Raw genomic sequence first — 21,700 nt, 5'->3', positions numbered from 1 at the left:
TGTTCACTCACCATACATTCCATCCCAAGTAAATAATCGATGGTTCTCTGCATGGTCATACATTTATGTGTTCACCACTTCACCACTATCTATATAAGAGCATCTACATTTCTTCCACAAGGCAGGAGGGAGAGTCAAAGAAGGTAGAGAGGCAAAAGAAAGAGGAAAAAAAAATGACAGCTAGGAAGCAGCAAAAGGAAAAATAACCTTAAATCAAAGTAGAATAAAGAATCAGACAATACCACCAATGTCAAGTGCCTAACATGCCTCCCCTATCCCCCCCTCTTATCTGCATTCACCTTGGTATATCACCTTTGTTACCTTAAAGGAAGCATAATACAATGATTCTATTAGTTACAGTCTCTAGTTTATGCTGATTGCATCCCTCCCCCAATGCCTCCCCATTTTTAACACCTTGCAAGGTTGACATTTGTTTTTCTCCCTCGTAAAACAACATATTTGTACATTTTATCACAATTGTTGAATACTCTAGATTTCACCAAGTTACACTTCCAGTCTTTATCTTTCCTCCTTTCTTGTGGTGTCTCACATGCTCCCCACCTTCCTTTCTCATCCATATTCATAGTTATCTTTGTTCAGTGTACTTACATTGTTGTGCTACCATCTCCCAAAATTGTGTTCCAAACCATGCATTCCTGTCTTCTATCACCCTGTAGTGCTCCCTTTAGTATTTCCTGTAGGGCAGGTGTCTTGTTCACAAAGTCTCTCATTGTCTGTTTGTCAGAAAATATTTTGAGCTCTCCCTCATATTTGAAGGACAAGCTTTGCTGGATATAGGATTCTTGGTTGGCGGTTTTTCTCTTTCAGTATCTTAAATATATCACACCACTTCCTTCTTGTCTCCATGGTTTCTCCTGAGAGATCCGCACATAGTCTTATTAAGCTCCCTTTGTATGTAATGGATTGCTTTTCTCTTGCTGCTTTCAGGATTCTCTCTTTGTCTTTGACATTTGATAATCTGATTATTAAGTGTCTTGGCATAGGCCTATTCATATCTCTTCTGTTTGGAGTACGCTGAGCTTCTTGGATCTGTAATTTTTTGTCTTTCATAAGAGATGGGAAATTTTCATTAATTATTTCCTCTATTATTGCTTCTGCCCCCTTTCCCTTCTCTTCTCCTTCTGGGACACCAATGATACGCACATTATTGTACTTTGTTTCATCCTTGAGTTCCCGGAGACATTGCTCATATTTTTTCATTCTTTTCTCCATCTGCTCCTTTGCATGTAGGCTTTCAGGTGTTTTGTTCTCCAGTTCCTAAGTGTTTTCTTCTGCCTCTTGAGATCTGCTGTTGTATGTTTCCATTGTGTCTTTCATCTCTTGTGTTGTGCCTTTCATTTCCATAGATTCTACTAGTTGTTTTTTTGAACCTTTGATTTCTGCCGTATATTTGCCCAGTGTTTCCTTTACAGCCTCTATCTCTTTTGCAATATCTTCTCTAAACTTTTTGATTTGATTTAGCATTAGTTTAAATTCCTGTATCTCAGTTGAAGTGTACGTTTCTTCCTTTGACTGGGCCATAACTTTGTTTTTCTTAGTGTAGGTTGTAATTTTCTGTTGTCTAGGCATGGTTTCCTTGGTTATCCAAATCAGGTTTTCCCAGACCAGAACAGGCTCACGTCCCAGAGGGAAGAAATATTCAGTATCTGGTTTCCCTGCGGGTGTGTCTTAGAAAATTGCTCCACCCTTTGATGCCTCAGGTCACTGTGCTTTTCTGCCCAGCAGGTCATGCCTGTAAGCCTATAATTCTTGACTGGTGTGAGGAGGTATGGCCGTGTTCCCCTAGGCTCTGGGGTCTGGTTCTGAATGGAAAGGGCCCCACCCCTTTCCTCCTAGAGAAGGCAGACCCCTCAGGTGGAGGTCATTAGCATTTCAATGGTCTCACTCTCTGCTTGTGCTGTCTCCACCCTTCCCCAAGTCACAGCCCTGGAAACTGAATATGACTGGGGCTTTCTCCACTGAGCCGAAAAAGAAACAGATAGTCCCCTTTAGACCCAGTCCAAGGCGACCCTCCGGCTCTCCAAGGTCAGTCGTCACCCAAAGCCTCTGTCTGTTTTTTGGGGATGCGTACCTGTAGTGAGCAGTTCACACTGGCTACTTAAAACCCCAGTTGGAGTTCAGCTGAGCTATATTCGCTTGCTGGGAGAGAGCTTCTCTCTGGCACCATGAGGCTTTGCAGCTTGGGCTATGGGGGAGGGGGTCTCACGACTTGGTTCCGCAGGTTTTACTTACAGATTTTATGCTGTGTTCTCGGGCATTCCTCTCAATTAGGTTGGTGTATGATGAGTGGATGGTCTCATTTGTCCCCCCGCAGTTATTCTGGATTATTTACTAGTTGTTTCTGGTTTTTTGTAGTTGTTCCAGGGGGACTACTTAGCTTCCACTCCTCTCTATGCTGCCATCTTGCCCCGCCTCACTCCGTGTTTCATCACTCTTGCTCTCAAGAATCCATTAACTACACTGTGGTCAGTGAGGTGTTTAAAATGTAAACCATGTCATGTCATTTCCCTGACTAAATCCCCTCAAAGTCTTCCCCTCCCATTTGGTGTAAAGTCCAAACTCTTCACCATCATGGCTCTCCAGCTTGCTCACTACATTCACTCCTCAGCTCTCTGCTTCACCCTGTCTGGCCTCTAATATGCCAAATTGTCTCAGGCTTTAGGGCTTTTGCACTGACTGTTGTCGCCTCCCGACATCAGAATCTCTCTCTTCCTCTTGATCTTATCTTTGCTTGAACTGCTCCCTCTTGCCATTCAGGTCTAAGATAAGTTGCCGCTTACTCAGAAGAGTTCTCACTTTGACTAATTTAAAATAGTTCTCCCCATCCCACTCCCTTTATCTCAACTGTTTCATTTTCTTCACAGTGCTTATCACCATCTGAAATTACCTTGTTTATTTAGTTTATCTATTTTTACATTTAGTTACAAGTCTTTAAACGGTGTTTGACATCGTAGGCTTTCAGTAAAATATTGAGTGAATGGATGGATGGATGGATGGATGGATGGATGGATGAATGAATGAATGAATGAAACATGAATGCAGCCCCAAGGCGGCTGTCCTGGAGCACCAGCGCCAGGGTAGCCCCTGCCAAACCCACTCTGCCTGTCGCGTCATTTCCGGGATCTTGCTCCAGCCCTTGGCCCGGGCAGCGCGCGCAGCCTCGCGGCGGAACCCGAGGGCGGCGGCAGCGGTTTCCCGTGAACCAAGCGGGGAATTTTGAGAGAGGACACAGGAAAGTCAAGGAGGTGAGCGGGACAGGCCGTGGTGAGTTGCGACCGCGTCACGGCGGGGAATTGAGCTTTGGGCGCTCGGATGAAAAGCGAGCGGAGGGTTCCGGGATGTGGGGCGGAGCCGCAGGAACCGGGCTCCGCAGGTAGTCGCCAGGACCCGGGTCGAAGGGTCCCTGGCATCGGGACCCAAGCCTTGGAAAACGGGGGCCGCGGATACTGGCTGCGGCGCGGCTGCAGGAAAGCAGGGAGGGCTGGGCGGGCGAGGCCGGGGAGAAGGAGCAAGGCGGGGGAAGGGCTACGCGCTGATGGTGCGTTCTCGCTGCTGGAATCAGGTGTCCTGGGTTTGAGTCCCGGACCTGCCTCTTAACTTGTGTGACCACTCCCCCTCCCCCTTTTTTTGTAAGATGGGGCGAATAGTATCTGATCCATTGATGGGTTGATTGGTTTATTCATTCTAGGTTCTTTGGTTGGTTCTCGAGCTAGACAGAGACGGATAGACAGAATCTGTCCTTGCGGGGTTCACAGTGAAGTGAGAAAATATGCACCTATTTCTTTGAGAAAGTTTATAGGGGGATTGAATACAATTAGAATTTGGGAGTTCTTTGAGAAAATGAACTGCTTTTCCAATGAGAGATGTTAAATTGAACATATAAAAATTTAGACTTTTATTGAGATCGGGCATTTAGAATTGTTATTTAGAAGGAATGCACATTGTTAGCTGATTTTATGATGAAAACTTATGTGCTCACAGAAAAATTTACAAAGTACATTCACAACTGTAGAACATTTGATCTTGATGGCCAAACTCGGTAATCACAGCAGGTGGTGTTATCTTCATTTAACTAGTTAGGAAACAGAGGTTGAGGTTAAATGACGTACCCAGATTCTCACCACCAGTAAGTGAGGACTCTTGAACTAATGCTAGGTAGCCTTCATGTTTCCACTTTGTTTTTTATAAAACGAGTCATTCATATGAGAAAAAGGGAGTTCCACTGGGTCAGGTATGATCATTAAGCAGACTTTTATTGACTCTTAAATTGTTCTGTAACTCTTGGCGTTCTTCTCACTCTCTACCCTCACTTTATCTGCACTCAAATGTTGACCTCCTTTACACCTATGAGACCCAAATCTGTATCTTCACCCAGACAATTTCAAACGACTAAATTCACTCATCCCCTGGGCATTTCCACTTGGCTGCCCCCACAGGTATCTCAAACTTGAGATCTCCTAAACTGTACACACTGTATTTCACAAACTTACATTCCAAATCTGAATGATTGCAATTGCTATCCAACGAGTTGCCCAAGCACAAAACCTGGTTTCTTTCCTCCTCTCTGATCACCAAGTGCTGTCAAATTCTGTTTTCTAAAGAAATCCCAAATCCATCCTCTCTGTCTGCCTTGACTCTTCCTTCATTCTTGCGCTTAGAGATTGTGGTAATAACTTCTTCATGTCTCTCTTTAGCTTTTAATCTCAGCTGCCTTCAGTCCGTTTTCCATTCTGTGTTGTGATCATTCTGTTGTCTGAATATCATCATATCACTCACTTGCTTAAATCGCTTCGAAGTTTTTTTTTGGGGGGGTGGTGGTGGTGGTGGAAGGGTTCATCTTCAATGTAATTTCTTTAGTACTGATTCAAGGTGTTTCCTGATTCCCACCCCACCCGACCCCCATCCTTTATCTGTAAAGCAGTGCTTCTCAAAGTGTGGTGCTCTGCTTGTTGATTTATAAAATCATGAGAGTACTTGTTAAACATGAGGATGACTAAGCCCTATTCCAGAGTAAATCAGAATCTCAAGACTCAGATGTGCCTTTGGAATCCTTTATGCACCATCCTGGACTGTGTACTGGATTCATAAGAGGGTAAGCTTCCTGGCACTGGCCTCCTTGGCACATCTGATAAAATTAGAATCTTCTGTGAAAGCAGCTTTTTCTTTTTGGCCAATTTACACTCACACAGACTTAAAATTTTTTCGCTTAACTATTATCTGTTTAGAAAATAATTTAGTTTAGAAATTTATTTTAGAAAATTTAGAAACTGTGCTGCAATTTTAAAAATAAAATAAAAATCAGCCATCATTCCACAGCTAAGAGGGAATTGCTTTAAAATTTTTGTCTATTTATATGATACTTTTCCCATTTGTGTTCATGTTTGAACATAATTGGGATAATGCTAATTTTTTATGACTTTTTGGTCCTTCTAATTTCACTTAACATATTATTTTGAGTATTTTCCACAACAGTAAAAATTTTTAGTGACATTTATTGGCTATGCGGCTTATTCATTCAACAGATACTTATTGAATGCCTATTATGTGTCAGGTCTTATTTTAGGCCCTGGTGATAAAACAGTGACCACAACAAAGTCCTTATTTTCATGGAGTTTACATTCCAGGGGGTAAGCTAATTAACAAATCAGCAAAAAAAAAAAATACAGGATTCATCAAATGTTAGGTACCATGAAGAAAATAAACAAGATGAGGATATATATTGTCACATCGCTTTTTAGAAATTTTATGCTAAATTACATTCCTTACAGGAGGAGTGTGTGATGTGTCTATCTCATTTTATCTTTTCATCAGTGGATATGATCATTTAAGAAAAGAGTTATTTTTATAGGTGAGTAGTGATAGTTCATTGTAACTTGCATGCCTTTGAGTACTCTGGAAGTTGAACATTTTTACATAGCCATGTGCATTTCCTCTTCTGTGAGTTTTCTGTGCATGTACCCTGCTCATTTTCCTATTGGGGCCTAGTGTTTTCTTCTAGTTTTGAATAAGACCTTTACATTACTATATTTGGTATTGGGCCCTTTATATAATGGACAAACATATTCTTAACAGTGGTATAGTGAGACTGTAAGAAGAAAGGAAAAACAGAAGATGGCTGCTGTAATTCCTGTCATCCCTCTGCCTCCCTTCCTCATAATATGATGAGGAAAAAGTGACTGGAAAAGAAAAGGAAAATGTTTTAAGTAGAAAGAAGGCAGTAAGAGAGGAGGGAAGAAAGGAGGAGGGAAGGAAAAGAAGGAGGAAGGAAGGTGGGTGGATGGGTAACAAGATGACCATGATGAGACAAGAAAGAAGATGAGAAGAGGCCAAGGAGAAGTGGTAAGAAAGAAAAGGAGTTAGGGAAGGAAAGAATACAGAGAAGATGAAAGAATGGAAGGAGTAATAGGAATACTATATGATTACCTTAGATAATTATGTTTTATTTTTTCTTTCTCTGGCTTTATTTAGCAGCAAATCCTTAGGAGAAGATGACTGTGTTCTTTAAAACACTTCAAAATCATTGGAAGAAAACTACAGCTGGGATCTGCCTGCTGACGTGGGGAGGTCATTGGCTGTATGGAAAACACTGGTAAAGATCTGACAGCCCCTTGACCCCACCTTCATCCCCAGCAACAAAACAGCCTAAAAGGGCTGAGGTTAAAATCTCATTCAGCTGTGTTTGTATCTATAAAACATTGTGATGTAAAAGAACAGTACATGTTATTAAGAAAACCAAAACCAAAAATCTTGTAGCCAGTTCTGTATACTTGAAACCATATGGAGCTGTTAATGCTCATACTTCAGTGGATATAAATTATAGTAATGAGATTGGAAAGGAAGCTCCTTTTCTCCATTTTATTTATAGTTGAAGAAATGGATGTCCATCCCAGAGAGAGAAAAGTCACTTCTTAAGTTAGCAGTTGAGAGAGATTGAAACTCATGTGTCCCCTTGGGATTTTATGACTTCAGTTTCTTACTAAATCCTTTGATCTGCCATCACTCCCCTGCTGTACACTTACTGAATCTGCTTCCTCCTAGCCCCTGCAACTTTCTTCATCTCTCCTATTAGCCTAGTTAATTTAATGAAACGAAGATTTTCAACCTTTTGTTTGAATATGGAATTCATCAGAGACTTGGGTTTTATTAGTGTTTAGGCATGGAGGGAGAAGAAAATGCCAGAGGTTCTCCTTCTGGTTTGACTCCTCTGTTTAAATGAACAGAGAAGATTTTGTATAAAAATGATACTAATCATTAAGGGAGCCAATCAAATTACAGCTCTTTGGGGGATTAAGGGCCGCATCTTAAGTACATAGCAACACTCTGAAATTCAGGTGTCTCAAATGACTACTTTGTTAAATAGAAAACAGAGCTGTGATGCTTTTAATGTAAATATCCACATTGGAAAGAAAATTCATATTGATACTTTTGTGAATGTTCTCAGTTCATCACTGTTAGAAATAAATTTATGATGCAGAATGATGTCAGCTTTTCTGCAGCTGTAAGGGAACACAGATCTTTTTCATTATTAAGTATTTTCAAGGCTAAGCACTCGCATTTCATTGGCTAGCATCTAAAGAAATGAGCAGACCTTAGAAACTTAAAATTTATAATATATTTAAAAAGGGCAGAGTAATGTTTTAATAAATTGAATATGAGGCATATGATGTTTGGCTTCTCCCTTTTCTGACTAGACTTGAGCCTTCAAGGTAAGGCTCCTTATACTTCCTGCCTAGGTAGAAACTAAAAATTTTCTTTGCAGGAGTACCCAATCTAGGCGATGGGCTATCTCAGTCAGGTGTAATCTCCCACTCATTAAGTATTACTGCTGTTTCTACCACTGGATGAAGATTTGAGGAATTAACCTTGTCTCCAGTTCAGGATGTCTTCAGAAGTACCATAATAATTTCTTGCCAGTATACTCTTGAGAAATTAAAAAAAGGCCCATTGGGGTCATCTGGTCTCCATCGCTAACTGAGCGCTTGGATGGCTTCATTTGAAACAGCTTTAACCAGAAGTCTGGTAGGATTATGGATACCTAATTCTGACCTCACTTCACCCTTGACATTCCATGCTGCTTTGTCCTACTGTTCTTTTTCTCAAACTTTTCTCCTGGATGCTTTGGTACTACTTAGCTTTTTTTTTTTTAAATCTCTATATTCCTAACCTTTTCACAGACCAGTCCTTACATTCTTTCTTTTACACAACCTAATTCTTTCCCTGAGAACATCTTATCCTGAAGCCTTCTTGGATAGAAGCTTCCCTGCCTTTTCTAATGGGCTGTGAGGTGAGGTTGGCATTCTCCTAGCTCCCCAGTACCTATTCCAAACCATTATTATTTTTCTGTTCTTTATAAAAATCTCTTCTCCTTTGAAGCTCAGACTATCTGGCTATATTGAAATACCATAAATTTTCCACCTTTTTTGGATCTTGGCTACATTAGGCTTAGTCTTTAGTGCCTAGCTGATCAATGTCCTTTTCTCTCAAAGTTTTGTTATTTCTGTCAGTTCCCTCAGTGTCCACATGGATGACATATCCAGCACCCTATCTTTCCATTCCTTGTCTTCATCTATTCCAGGGACTTTCACCACTACTCTACCTTCTTTTGATCCACCCACTCTCATTGGTTGAATGCTGAACTGTCTCATCACTTACTTCTACTTCTGAAATAAGGAACTTTGGTATCCCAATTCAAACTACGACCTTTTATTATTCCAGCTTTCTTATTCTCTTATTCTTGATCTTGAATGTTATTAAGACTTCTTGTCTCTTGCCCCCACTATTTTCTTCCCTTTCTATCACTTGACCCTCCTTCTTCACTTTCTTCTTATCAGAGTCTTGATCCAACGCGTCACATACTCAACTCCATTTTTCACATGTCCTACTTGGCCTTTTTAATCTCTCTTTTCCTCTTCCTTTTCACAGCTAAACTTTTTGAAAAGGTTGTCTCTGCTTCCCCAACCCTGCCCCAGTCATGCCATATCCTATCCAATCTGCATTAGCATTATTCTCACCAGTTTTATTCTTCATTCTCCTTGACCACTCAAGCTTTAGACACAGTTGAGTCTCTTTGAAGCACTTTCTTTCCTTGGCTTCTGACTCCTAAATTCCTGCTTTTCCTTCTATATGTTTAGCTGTTACTTTGCCTTCCTTATCTTTTATTGGTCTCTTCTATTCAGACATTAGAGGAGTATTTCAATAGATTCTGCTCTAAGCCATTGTTCCAGTTTGCTAATGCTGCCGTTAAGCAAAATACCAGAAATGGATTGGCTTTTATAAAGGGGGTTTATTTAGTTATGAAGTTACAGTCTTAAGGCCATGAAGTGTCCAAGGTAAGGGGGTACCTTCACTGAAGGATGGCCAATGGTGTCCTGAAAACCTCTGTTAGCTGGAAAGGCACGTGGCTGGTGTCTGTTCCAGAGTTCTGGTTTCAAAATGGCTTTCTCCCAGGATGTTCTTCTCTGGACTGCGGCTCCTCAAAAATGTAACTCTTAGTTGCTCTTGGGGCATTTGTTCTCTCTTAGCTTCTCCGGAAGTCTGCTTTCAAAGGCCGTCTCCAAAATGTCTCTGTAAGCTGAAGCTCCTCTCGCAGCTCCTGTGTGTTCTTCAGAGTGTCCCTCTTGGCTGTAGCAAGCTTGCTCCTTCTGTCAGCTTATAAAGTGCTCTAGTAAACTAAACAAGGCCCGAGCTAAATGGGCAGGGCCACACCTCCATGGAAATTATCTAATCAGAGTTATCACCTATAATTGGGTGGGTTGCATCTCCATGGAAACACTCAATCAAAGAATTACAATCTAATCAACACTAATACCTCTGCTCACACAAGATTTCATCAAAGATAATGGCGTTTTGGGGGCCATAATACATTCACACCGGCATGGCTGTCTTCCCACTCTATGCCCTCTCCTTATGTGATCTCAGCCACTCACATTGGCTTCAGTTACCAGCTGTGTGTTGACAGACCCAGGTTTATGTCTCCCTAAAGACATCTTCTCCGCTCCAGACCTATATATAATTCAACTGCTTACCTTGTCTACTTGAATGCTTCACAGGTGCCTCAGATTCAGCAGACTAAAAATAAAATGAAAAGCTTTGCTGCCAAACCTGCTCCTTCTCAGTAATTGGTACCACTTAGCATTCACCCAATTTCCCAAGCTAGAAATTTAAACATTATCCTCCCTTCATCTTCATTCCCCATATCCAGGTTTTATATTCTAAGTGATTTTGTGTCTTACCTATCTCTTAAGTTGTTCACTTTCTTTTGTCTGTCCTCACTGTCACTACCTTGGTCTATACTATCATTGTCTCTTGCCTGGATTCTTATTAATAGCCTCCTAACTGGTCTCCTTATGTCTGCTTTTGCCCCTCTCTGATCTTTTTTGTACACAGTTGCCAGAGTGATCTTTTTTAAGTGCCAGTCTGAGTATTGACTTTCTATTGCTTTTAAAACTCAAGTCCAAAATTCTTACCAGTTCTCGACTTGTCTAGCCTTGCCTCACTATACTTTAACATATGGAACTTTCAGGTCTTCCAAAGTGACATATTCTTTCTTTTTCAGGGTTCTTTGGAGGTCTTTGCATATGTCATTCCCTCCTGACACAGTCTTCTTACCTGGCCAACTAACGTTTCTTCAGGTCTCAAATGTTATTTCTTCATGAAGGTCTTCCCTGTCCTCTCCAGTCTGGATTAGACAATCTTCCTGCATTTTCTCCACAGTACTATGAACTTCTCCTGTACAGTAGTTGTTGCTATTGTAATTTTTTGTTCTTTTTTTTATATCATAAGTCTTTAATGTCAAGGGCTCTGTTTGTCTTGTTCAATGTTGTTTCCCCAAGTTCCAGAACATAGTAAGAACTTGACACGTGTTTTGTTTTTGGAGGAAGGAAGAAACAAGAGAATGAAGGTATGAGTACTCACAGGGCAAAATCTGAACCCTATTTACTGGCCACTTCTGAATTCACTAACCCAGGCTGTTGACTCCTGCTGACGAAAATTATACACTAAATCCCTAGTTAGGTTCCTCTTCCATTTGCCACAAAAGTTATTTGAAATATTTATGAATTTATCAGTTCTCTGCTCCACCTTTACCATCCTTATTCTTAGCAGATAACCTTAGCTCCCATTTTCAAAGAGAAAATAAAGGACTTTGGGCAGTTACCCCAACATAATATTTATGTTCTTTCTTTCTTAGTGGATGAGGTTGCCTCCCTCCTGCCCAAAGCTAATCTCTCCAACTTTAATCTGTGTCTCATTCTTTTGCCCTCTCATTGGTTATCCCTTTCCTCACTTGCATTCTTAAACTGTTCTGCTGCTTTCCCTGCCATGCATCAAAGTCTTGCCTGCCTTAAACATGTCTTCACTCAACTGCATATTCGCATTTATTTACTATCATCTTTCCTCTTCCATTCACACTGTTTTTGAAAGCAAAATTCATACTTGCAGACTCTAGTTTCATTTTAGAATAAGCTTAGTAAAATTTGGTTTGTAGCCCACCATTTGATTGAACCTGCTCTTGACAAGGTCACTAATGGCCTCTTAATTGTCAAATTAAATGGGATACTTTACAAGCATTATCTTACTTGACATATCTGCCACATTTAATTCTCTTTGACTATAGCCTAAAAAAGCCTAAAAAGTTACATTTAGGAAGTTGTCTTGCTCTGCTTGTTCCTTAAATGTTGGGGCTCCCTGGGGTTCCATTCTCATTCTGCACATTTCTTAGTTGACCACAACTGCAGTGGCATTTTCTGATATGATGTATAGATTTTAGAACCATAATACTTTTCTAGCCCAGATCTTGTGTCTCTTGACACATATTCTGTGCAAATAGTGTCCCTGGAGTTGTACAGTGCAATCGTCCATCAGAATATTCACTCTGATGATGTCACTCTTCCTATGAAAACCTTTAAATGGCTCTCCAGTGCCTAGAGGATAAAGACCCAATTCTTTGGCATGGCATAAAAGACTCAGAATCCTGTCTGTATCTTGGTTGTTCCTCACTCTGCCTTTGCATGTGTTCTTCCTTTCACCTGGAACATTTTTTCCCTTCTTCACTTGGCAACAACTTCAAAAAATGTGTCTCAAGACTATGCTTAGTAATGGCAGAATTATTAGAATAAGAGGAAAGAAAAACCAACATGTATTAAATAATTACTTTGTACTTGGTGCTGGGTTAGTTGTTTCCATATATATATGGTCTCGTATAATCCTCAAAAAAACAGGCTTGTGAGAAAGTAATATAATAGATAAGGAAACAGTCTCAGAGAAATTAAGTAACTTGCCTGAGGATCTGGTGGAATTGGGATTTGGACTAGGTTAATCATGTTCCAAATCCCATGTATTTTCTTTGCGGTGACAACTTTGAAGGTCAATGTTTATTTCAACACATATGTTCTGTAATATATGTATAAACATGTTTAAATGTTATATATATATATTACCTTTTAAATGCCTTTCATGTAACTTTAATAGAACTGTTCTGTTATGTTCCTATTGCATTTCTAACTGCTGAGGTGGAGTAACACCTCCCCCAAAAAGTAGACAATACACATTTATTAGCATTTGTTATAGATTAAAGGTGAAAACTGGATGCATTGCCCAGTAATCAAGACATTCATTTCAGAACCTGAGCCTCCCACTTCCTGATCATTCTTGGTTGTCTATGCTCTCTTGTAGTTGTTCTGTCTCGATCTTTAACATTTTTGTCTGACTTCTGTGCTCTTTTTCTGCCTTTTACTCATTGTTCTTTCTCTGCCTTTTACTGTTTTTTTCCTTTTTTAGCACCCTTACGTGCTTGTAATATATAGATGGGTATATTATTTTTTTGTTTAACTGTTTATTTTAAAATAATTTTAGACTTATAGGACAGTTGCAAATATAATACGAAACCCATAAAGAGAGCTCCATCATACCTTCCCATACCTGGATCCACCAATTATATTTTGCCACATTTGCTGTATCATTCTATCTAGCCGTTAATCTATTAGTCTATCTATTTTCTAAATGTGTGAGAGTAGGTTGATACATCCATTATGCTTCTTGAATACATAATACTTCCTTGTACATTTCCTAAGAACAGGATATTCACTTATATAAGGATATTCATTTTAAGTACAGTTATCAAGTTCAAGAACTTTAATATTGGTATAAAGCTTACAGTCTGTATTCCAAGTTTTTCATATGTCTCAGTAATGTCCTTTGGGCTTTTACTCCTCTATTATTAGATCCAGTCCAGGAACATGTATCACGTTTGAGTGTTACTGTCTTTTCAGTTGTTTTTCCTTTTTTAATTGTGGAAACATATATACAACATAAACCTTCCCATCTCAACCACTTCAAGCATACAATTCAGTGGCATTAATTACATTTACAATTTTGTACTACCCTCACCACCATACATTACCAGAACTTTCCCATTACCCCAAACAGAAACCCTACACCCATTATGCATTAACTCTCCATTACCAGGCCCCCAACCTGTACTCTACTTTCTGTTTCTATGGATTTACATATTCTAGCTGTTTCAGGTAAGTGGAATCATAAATATATGTCCTATGTGTCTGACTTATTTCACTCAACATGATGTCTTCCAGGTTCATCCATATAGTAACATGTTTTAGAAGTTCATTACTTTTTACAGCTGAGTAATATTCCATTGTATGTATGTTCCACATTTTGTTTATCCATTCATCCACTGAAGCATTTGGGTTGCTTCTCCCTTTTGGCTATTGTGAATAATGCTGTTATGAACATTTGTGTACAAATATCTGTCCAAATCCCTGTTTTCAGTTCTTTTGTATATACACCCAGAAGTGGGATTGCTAGGTCATATAGTAATTCTGTGCTTAACTTTTTGAGGAACTGCCGAAGTGTTTTCCTCAGTGGATGCACCATTTTACATTCCTACCAATAGTTCTTAAGGGTTCCTATTTCTTTGCATTCTCACCAGCACTTGTTATTATTATTATTTTTTTAAAATAATAGCCATTCTGTTAGGTGTGAGGTGGTATCTCAGGGTGGTTTTGATTTGCGTTTCCCTAATGGCTAATGGTGCTGGGCATCTTTGCATACGCTTGTTGGCCATTTGTGCATCTTCTTTGGAGAAATTTCTATTCAGTCCTTTTTAAATTGGATTGTTTGTCTTTTTGTTGGGTTGTATTTCTTTATATATTCTCAATTTTAAACTCTTATCAGATATATTGTTTCCAAATATTTTCTCCCACTCTGTTGGTTGTCTTTTTTTTTTTCAAATCTTCATTTTATTGAGAGATATTCACATACCACACAGTCATACAAAACAAATCGTACATTCGATTGTTCACAGTACTATTACATAGTTGTACATTCTTCACCTAAATCAATCCCTGACACCTTCATTAGCACATACACAAAAATAACAAGAATAATAATTAAAGGGAAAAGGAGCAATTAAAGTAAAAAAGAACACTGGGTCCCTTTTTCTGTCTGTTTGTTTGTTTGTTTCCTTCCCCTATTTTTCTACTCATCCATCCATAAACTAGACAAAGGGGTGTGTGGTCCTTATGGCTTTCCCAATCCCATTGTCACCCCTCATAAGCTACATTTTTATACAATTGTCTTCGAGATTCATGGGTCCTGGGTTGTAGTTTGATAGTTTCAGGTATCTACCACCAGCTACCCCAATTCTTTAGAACCTAAAAAGGGTTGTCTAAATTGTGTGTAAGAGTGCCCACCAGAGTGACCTCTCGGCTCCCTTTGGAATGTCTCTGCCACTGAAGCTTATTTCATTTGATTCATTTCTGTTGGTTGTCTTTTGAGTACATTGTTTTTCAAACACTTGATTATGAAAATTTTCAAACATATAGCAAAGCTGATTCTAGATTTTATTAGATTCTGGGTTTTACTGTATTTGCTTTATCACATATCTGTCCATCTGTCCATCCCTCTTTTAATCTTATTTTCGATGTATTTCAAAGTAAATTGTATACATCAGTGTACTTCTACTTAGATATTTGAACATGCATATCAGTAATTAGAATTCAGTATTTGTTTCACAGTGTTTTTTTCCTTTCGTATAAAGTTTACATACAGTGAAATATGCAAATCTTAACTGTGCATTTGCTGAGTTTTGTTAGTGCATACACATCTGCATAACCCCAATCCCTAGCAAGATATAGAACATGACCATCATTTCAAGTTTCCTTAGGTCCCTTCACAGTCAATCCCCAGGCCCTACCCTCAGCTGAGGCAACCATTATTCTCATTTTTTTCCCCATCCTAGTTTTTTTCTGTTTTACAACTTTGTTATCAGTAAAATCATACAGTATGTACTCTTTCCTGTCAGGCTTCTTTCTCTCAGCATAATGACATTGAGATTTATCCATGTTGTTGAATTTATCATTAGCTCATTCCTTTTTAATTACCGTGAGGTGTTCCAGGAGATAAGTACATAATTATTACTTTATACTTACAGAGTTTTATGTTCCTTGTTTTTGAATTTTCAGGCTAGTGAACATAATATTTTACATTTCTCATTTTACAAAGCAAACAAATTGTTTTACTATATGCATTTAATTTTTTCCTCCCTGTAATAGGGAAAATAGTGTCTCTTGATAAAGGATCCACATGACAATAATCAATAAGTGACTGTATTTTGATGTTGATTTTAAGATTTTTAGTAACAATATTAGTTTGTTTTTTTTTTATATTCAGTTTTATTGAAATATATTGACATACCATATAATCATCCATGGTATACAATCAACTGTTCACAGTACGATCATATAGTTATGCATTCATCACTACAATCTATTTCTGAACATTTTCCTTACATCAGAAAGAATCAGAATAAGAATAAAAAATAAAAGTAAAAAAAGAACACCCAAACCATCCCCCCCATCCCACCCTGTTTGTCATTTAGTTTTTATCCCCATTTTTCTACTCATCCATCCATACACTAGGTAAAGGGAGTGTGATCCGCAAGGTTTTCACAATCACACTGTCACCCCTTGTAATCTACATTATTATATAATCGTCTTCAGGAGTCCAGACTACTGGGTTGGAGTTTGGTAGTTTCAGGTATTTACTTCTAGCTATTCCAATCCATTAAAACCTAAGACGTGTTATCTATATAGTGCATAAGAATGTCCACCAGAGTGACCTCTCGACTCCATTTGAAATCTCTCAGCCACTGAAACTAGTTCGTCTCATTTTGCATCCCCCTTTTGGTCAAGAAGATATTCTCAATCCCATGATGTCAGGTCCACATTCATCCCTGGGAGTCATATTCTGCGTTGCCAGGGAGATTTACACCCCTGGGAGTCGGGAACAATATTAGTTTAATAGAGCAAACTGTAATTTATTTTTAAGGAAAGAGATTTTCTGTAACAGATTTAGGGGAAATTGCTTATTCAATTAATTTTTCTCTGTACTGCTTTTTGTTGCTGCCTTTGATTTGTGTTTTGATGCCAGGTAATATTTATTTCCAGCTTTATTAAATCACCACTGTATTTACAAGATTCTGTCTCCACTGGGAGTTCTTTCCTCTTCTCTTTTCTTCCTTCCTCCAGATTTCAAAGACAAAATATGTGGGGGTTTTTTCCCTCTGCATGATTTCCCCCACAGCAGGTTGCAGTAGTTGACAGGAGCAGCAGGGACTGCTCTCAGGACTTGGTAAGAGCAATTGAAGAGGAGGAAATGACCCTGTTTGCTGAAAGTAAAGAGAATTTAACTATTGCTCATTCCTCTTCAACTGCACTTACCAAGCTTTCTGCATTACCTAGGGGAGATTATGTTCCAGATTGTTCAGTTCATCATGTCAGCAGTTTACTTGCCATGGTCTCTTACCTATTTCCAGCACTTTTAGTAGTCAAGATTCTGGTAATAAAAAAATAGAATAAGAGAGGAGGAGTGAAATATAAAAGGTGTCTCTGGAATCAGAACTGACACTTCCTAGCAGTGTGACCTTGGGTTTTCTAAGCCTTAGGTTCTTCATCTGTAAAATGGGGATAATAGCAGTACCTTCCTTACTGGGATATTGAAGGATTAAAAGAGATAGCTGTAAAGTTCTTAGCATCTTAGCCTGGTGCCTGACAAATAGTAAGTGTTCAATAAATATTAGTAATTGTTGTTGTTATTGTGTGAGTAGATTTGATATAATAAATATTCAGTGCATTGGAGTTAAAGTGCTGTTAGTGACTCAGAGACAGCAGTCAGTCAGAAAGGAAGACAAGGATCTTACCAGATGGTCTAACAACATCTGAACCTTTTATAATTTCAGATTCCATATGTAAAAAGGCAACTTGGAAAATTGTAGTTTTCTGAGACTGACATAACCACAAATGAGGTCCAGCATAAGCAGTTAAAACCAGGAAGCCATGGTTGCACCGGTATCTATCTGAATTTCATTATTGGGGATCTTGTCCTTGCCCATCCTAGGTCTGGTCTGTCTCTCCATGATTTTGGATAATAAGCCTTGGCATAATTTCTCAACTAACCCTCTTGGCTCAGCTCCTGCTTAGTTCTGGCTCCTGTTTCTCAGTGTACGGCTTTGGCTTAGTGCTTCTTGGGCCACTTCTGCTTCCCACCTTGGTCTGTGACCTCAGACTCCTAGCCATGTATTTCTTTAGAGCATCTAGCCTCTCAGCTTAGCCAGAATTCCTTGTACCTTTCTGGAGATTTTCAAATCTCCCAAATCCCTCAGCAGTAAGCTTGGAAAGCAAATGTGTGCCATGGTGATGGTCCTGGGCCCTCTTGTACCCTAGATTTTTATTAATATTGGATTTTTTTTTCTCTGAACATAGGAACATTAATCTTAATTACTAAACATTGGCTTTTGTAAAGTGAGGGAGCTTACCTCTCAAACTCTGTCAAAAAAAAAATTGCTTAGAAGAGGTAAAAATAAATGATTATGAGTTTACCTGAGGATGTATTCAGTGCCAATTTATTAAGAACTTAATAATGATAATGATAATAATAGCTAACACTTAATCAGTGCTTACTATGTCCCAGACATGATTCTAAGCACTTTACGTTTATTAACTCATTTTATCTTCCTAACAACTCTGTGAGATGGTTATTAATCTCCTGTTAGTAAGAGATTAATAACCTTATATAGATGAAGAAACTGAGGGGCAGCAAGATTAAGTACTTTGCCCAAAGTCACACAGCTAGTGTCAGCCATGATTTGCAACCAAGGAGTCCTGATCTTAACCTGTCATGAGTCTTATAATGGCTTATATGAGTCTTATAATGGCTTCTATGCCATAGGTACTAAAATATAAGCTAGGGTTGCTTTATACCATAAGACCCACATGGTATAACATTGATGGTATAATGTAATGCTTCAAAATATGGGCTTCCAAGTCAGATGGGTCTGGGTTTATGTCTTGGCTTTGCCACTTTCTGGGTTTGTGATTTTTAGACAAGTTTTTTAAGCTTGCCCAACTTCACTTTCATTTATCTGTACAGCTTTACTGTGAAACTTAAATCAGGTAATCACAGTTCCTGGCACATTTTAAAAGTAGCAGCTATTTTTATTTTAGATATATAAGGCAGCATGTGTTATGTACTTTTTGAATGGTGCAGAATAAACATTTAGGGGTGTCTGAGTTAAAAAAATAAAAAGAATCATTAAAAAAAGTCTTTTTATTATGGAAAATTTCAAACATATATAAAATTGGAGAGAAAAGTATAATGAACACCTGTGTACCAGCACCAATCTTGTTTCATCTATCCCCTCTACCTTTTTTTTTTTTTTCTTAACTTTTTTGGGTTATTTTAAAGCAAATCCCAGACCTTATATCTTACATCATTTCACCTGTAGATACCTCGGTGCTTATCTTCAATAAAATCTTCCAAAAAAATCACAATGCTATTATCATGAACCTAACAAAATTAAAAATAATTCTTTTATGTCATCTAATACCCAGTCCATGTTTATATTTATCCTATTCTCCCAAAATTGACTGTTTTACCACTAAACTTGTCTTCGAATCAGTAGTAAAACCTGTTCCATACATTGCATTTGATTTCTTTGTCTCTTAACTCTCATTTTAATTATAATCCTCTCTCCTTTTTATACTGTGTATTTGTTTTAGAAACCAGGACTGTATTTGCGCTGTTGAATTTTTCATTCTCTGGATTTGAGAGAGAGTTTCCTTATAGTATTCACTGCTGTGCAGAGCCATATTGGAGCCTGAGGCAAAAGGAAAAATCAGTAATACTGATTCTGCCTTTATTTATAATTTTAAAATTGTGTTTATCATGGGGTTTTTGCATTAATTTTGATTTTTAAAAATATTGTTATTAAAATATTTATCTGTTACTGAGGTTTTTGGTGTTCCTTTAAATTTTGCACCTGAAGTGAGTTCCAGCCTTGCCTTCCTCTAGTTCCAGCCATGAGTTTAATTTATTCCTCTACTCCTCATAGGTCTTGTAAACTGGTGATTAGATCCAGAATCTAGAGTTTGGTTCTTCAAGGTTTGGGCTGTGGACCAACATCATTGTTATCTCCTGGGAGCTTATTAGAAATTAAGAATTGCAGGCCCCAACCCCAGACCTACTGAATCTGAATCTGCATTTTAACAAGGTCCCCAGGTGATTCATGTGTACATTAGAGTTTGAGAAGCACTGATCCAGAGACATGATTAGATTCAGGTGTAATTTTTTTTTTTTTTTTTTTTTTCAGGTATACTTAAAAGCAGTGCTGTGGCTTTCTTATTGTATCAAGTCAGGAGGCATGTAGTGTCTGGTTCTGCTTTTGGTGATAATAAGATTGATCAGTGGATTTGGATGTGGTCAGCCTGATCCATTCATTAGAAAGTTAAAGATGATTTCTGAAAGTTTACTAGAGCACAATGGTTGAAAAAGTTGAGCTCTAGAGTCAGACTATATGGATTTGAATCTCAACTTTACACTTATTAGCTGTGCAACTCTGGATAAATTACTTAGATGAATTGGAGATAATAGTAGTACCCATCTCACTGGGTTGTTAGGCAATGTGGATTTGCTTGGAACAGTACCTGGCACCAAGAAAATACTCAATAAGGAATAGTGCCTTTACCTCCTCTTTTTGCTGCTGCTGCTTCATCAGGGAAAGCTTCGTAACAAAGCTGTCAAATGAGTTGGACCTTGCAGGGTGAGTGGGGCAGTGTTCTAGGTGATATTAATGACTTAAGTAAAGGCACAAAATGGAAACGCACAGTTTATTTTTGGAGATTGGCAAAGAATTTGGCTTGATTTTTGAGTTATATTTTTAAGTAGAATGGGGAAGAAGCCAGATTATAGAAGGCTTTGAATAGAGAAAGTTTGTAGTGTTTGTTCAGCAGTGAAGACTCAGTTAAGATTTTTTAGGGGAAGGGAATGTTGTGAACAAAATGGCACTCAAGAAGTTTAATCTGGCACCACTGTGCAGGAGACATTTGAGGGGCAAAAAGTCTGAAGGTGAAAGTGCATTTCAGTAGTGTACATGTAAGATAATAAAGGCCTGAATGAGGAAGGGAAAATTAAGTGTTGTGGGTGTGAGATTGTGATGGTATGAAGAATACAGTGTGGCTACTGCAGGCAGTCAACTTCTGTTTGGTTTGGGTCTCACTGCTTTTTAGCTGTGTGACCTTCGTAAGTTGCTTAACCAACTTCTGAACTTCAATTTTCAAATCTGAATAATGTGAATGATGGTTCTACAGGTTAGCTGTAAGGATTAAATGATAATGCTGTTTATCAAGTGCCTGGTATAAGTACCTGGCTTATGGTTAGCTTAACTTAAAGCTGTTATTATTGCTAGGTGATTGACTAGATGTTTGGTTGAAGGAGAGGAAGGTAGGAGAAATCATTTTTAGCTTCAAGAGTAGGATAATTGGTGGTAAAGAAAGAGAAAAGTTGCTGGGGAGAACTGGATTTAAGGAGGAGGTATTATATTCCATTTTAGATATGTTGCGTTTGAGACACTGGCATGATATCCAGGGGGCAATGTGTTAGAATCCAAGGGTAAATTATGCATGAGACACACTTGACTAGACTCATATTCTTTCTTTTGATACAGATTATGGTTTCAATAATGTCTCGTGCTTTGTTTTTGAGTATCTCTGGGGTTTCCGACAATGCAGATGCTTTACCTTGAAATCAGTTTAAATTAGCCTCTGACTTTGCAATTAGTGGTCTGGGGTCTGGCTGGTTGATCAGCTGCTGAAGATAGGGAGTTTTTTCCACCCCCTATGGCTTTTTCTTATTTCAGAATTTGTTGAAATTTTAAGAAAGCTACTTGTTTTGCTTTTTAGCCATTTCAGGGTTCATCTCTTTCTCTGTGTACATACTGATGCTGAAATTTGGGGTGTTAATAGGTCCTATTTAAAGAAGCTCATTTATGGGCAATTAAATAACATGTCTGTCAGCCCAGATTTGATAAGGAATAGGTAACCTTGTTTTTTTCCTCTTAAGTGCAGTGATTTCATTATATTCCTTTTCCTTTCAATTCTTTTGCCAGGTCATCTAGAAAACAGATTTCCTCTTTTAAAAATTTCATTATTTTGCTTCCTCCCTATATATTTATGGGAACTGAGATGGAATGACAGGAGGTATATTCAAATTATATTTTGTTTTGTTGATTTTATATAATTTTAGGGATATTTATGTCAGTGGTTTTAGCTGTTCCAAGCACTGTAGACAGAAAAGTCATAGTTGATACTAAAATCAAACCCTCTAGAGG

At 38.4% G+C, this 21,700-nt stretch overlaps 1 protein-coding gene across 8 annotated transcripts in view; it reads left to right on the top strand.

Moving 5' to 3' along the window:
• The first annotated feature begins 3,245 nt into the window (after window positions 1-3,245).
• AGK (acylglycerol kinase) overlaps window positions 3,246-21,700 on the top strand; it is a 95,646-nt gene continuing 77,191 nt past the window's right edge. Inside the window, exons 1-3 of one of the 8 annotated variants that reach the window (XM_037836004.1) lie at window positions 3,248-3,266; window positions 5,790-5,869; window positions 6,490-6,610. In XM_037836004.1, the coding sequence (XP_037691932.1) occupies window positions 6,510-6,610 (101 nt within the window). In that variant the 5' untranslated portion in view covers window positions 3,248-3,266; window positions 5,790-5,869; window positions 6,490-6,509. The other 7 variants (XM_037836002.1, XM_037836005.1, XM_037836008.1 and 4 more) reach the window with 7 other exon arrangements.

Source organism: Choloepus didactylus, chromosome 5 (assembly GCF_015220235.1).
Source record: "Choloepus didactylus isolate mChoDid1 chromosome 5, mChoDid1.pri, whole genome shotgun sequence".
Lineage (NCBI taxonomy): Eukaryota > Metazoa > Chordata > Mammalia > Pilosa > Megalonychidae > Choloepus > Choloepus didactylus.
The sequence above is the reverse complement of the archived record's forward strand: the minus strand, read 5'-3'. Positions and strand labels throughout refer to the sequence as shown.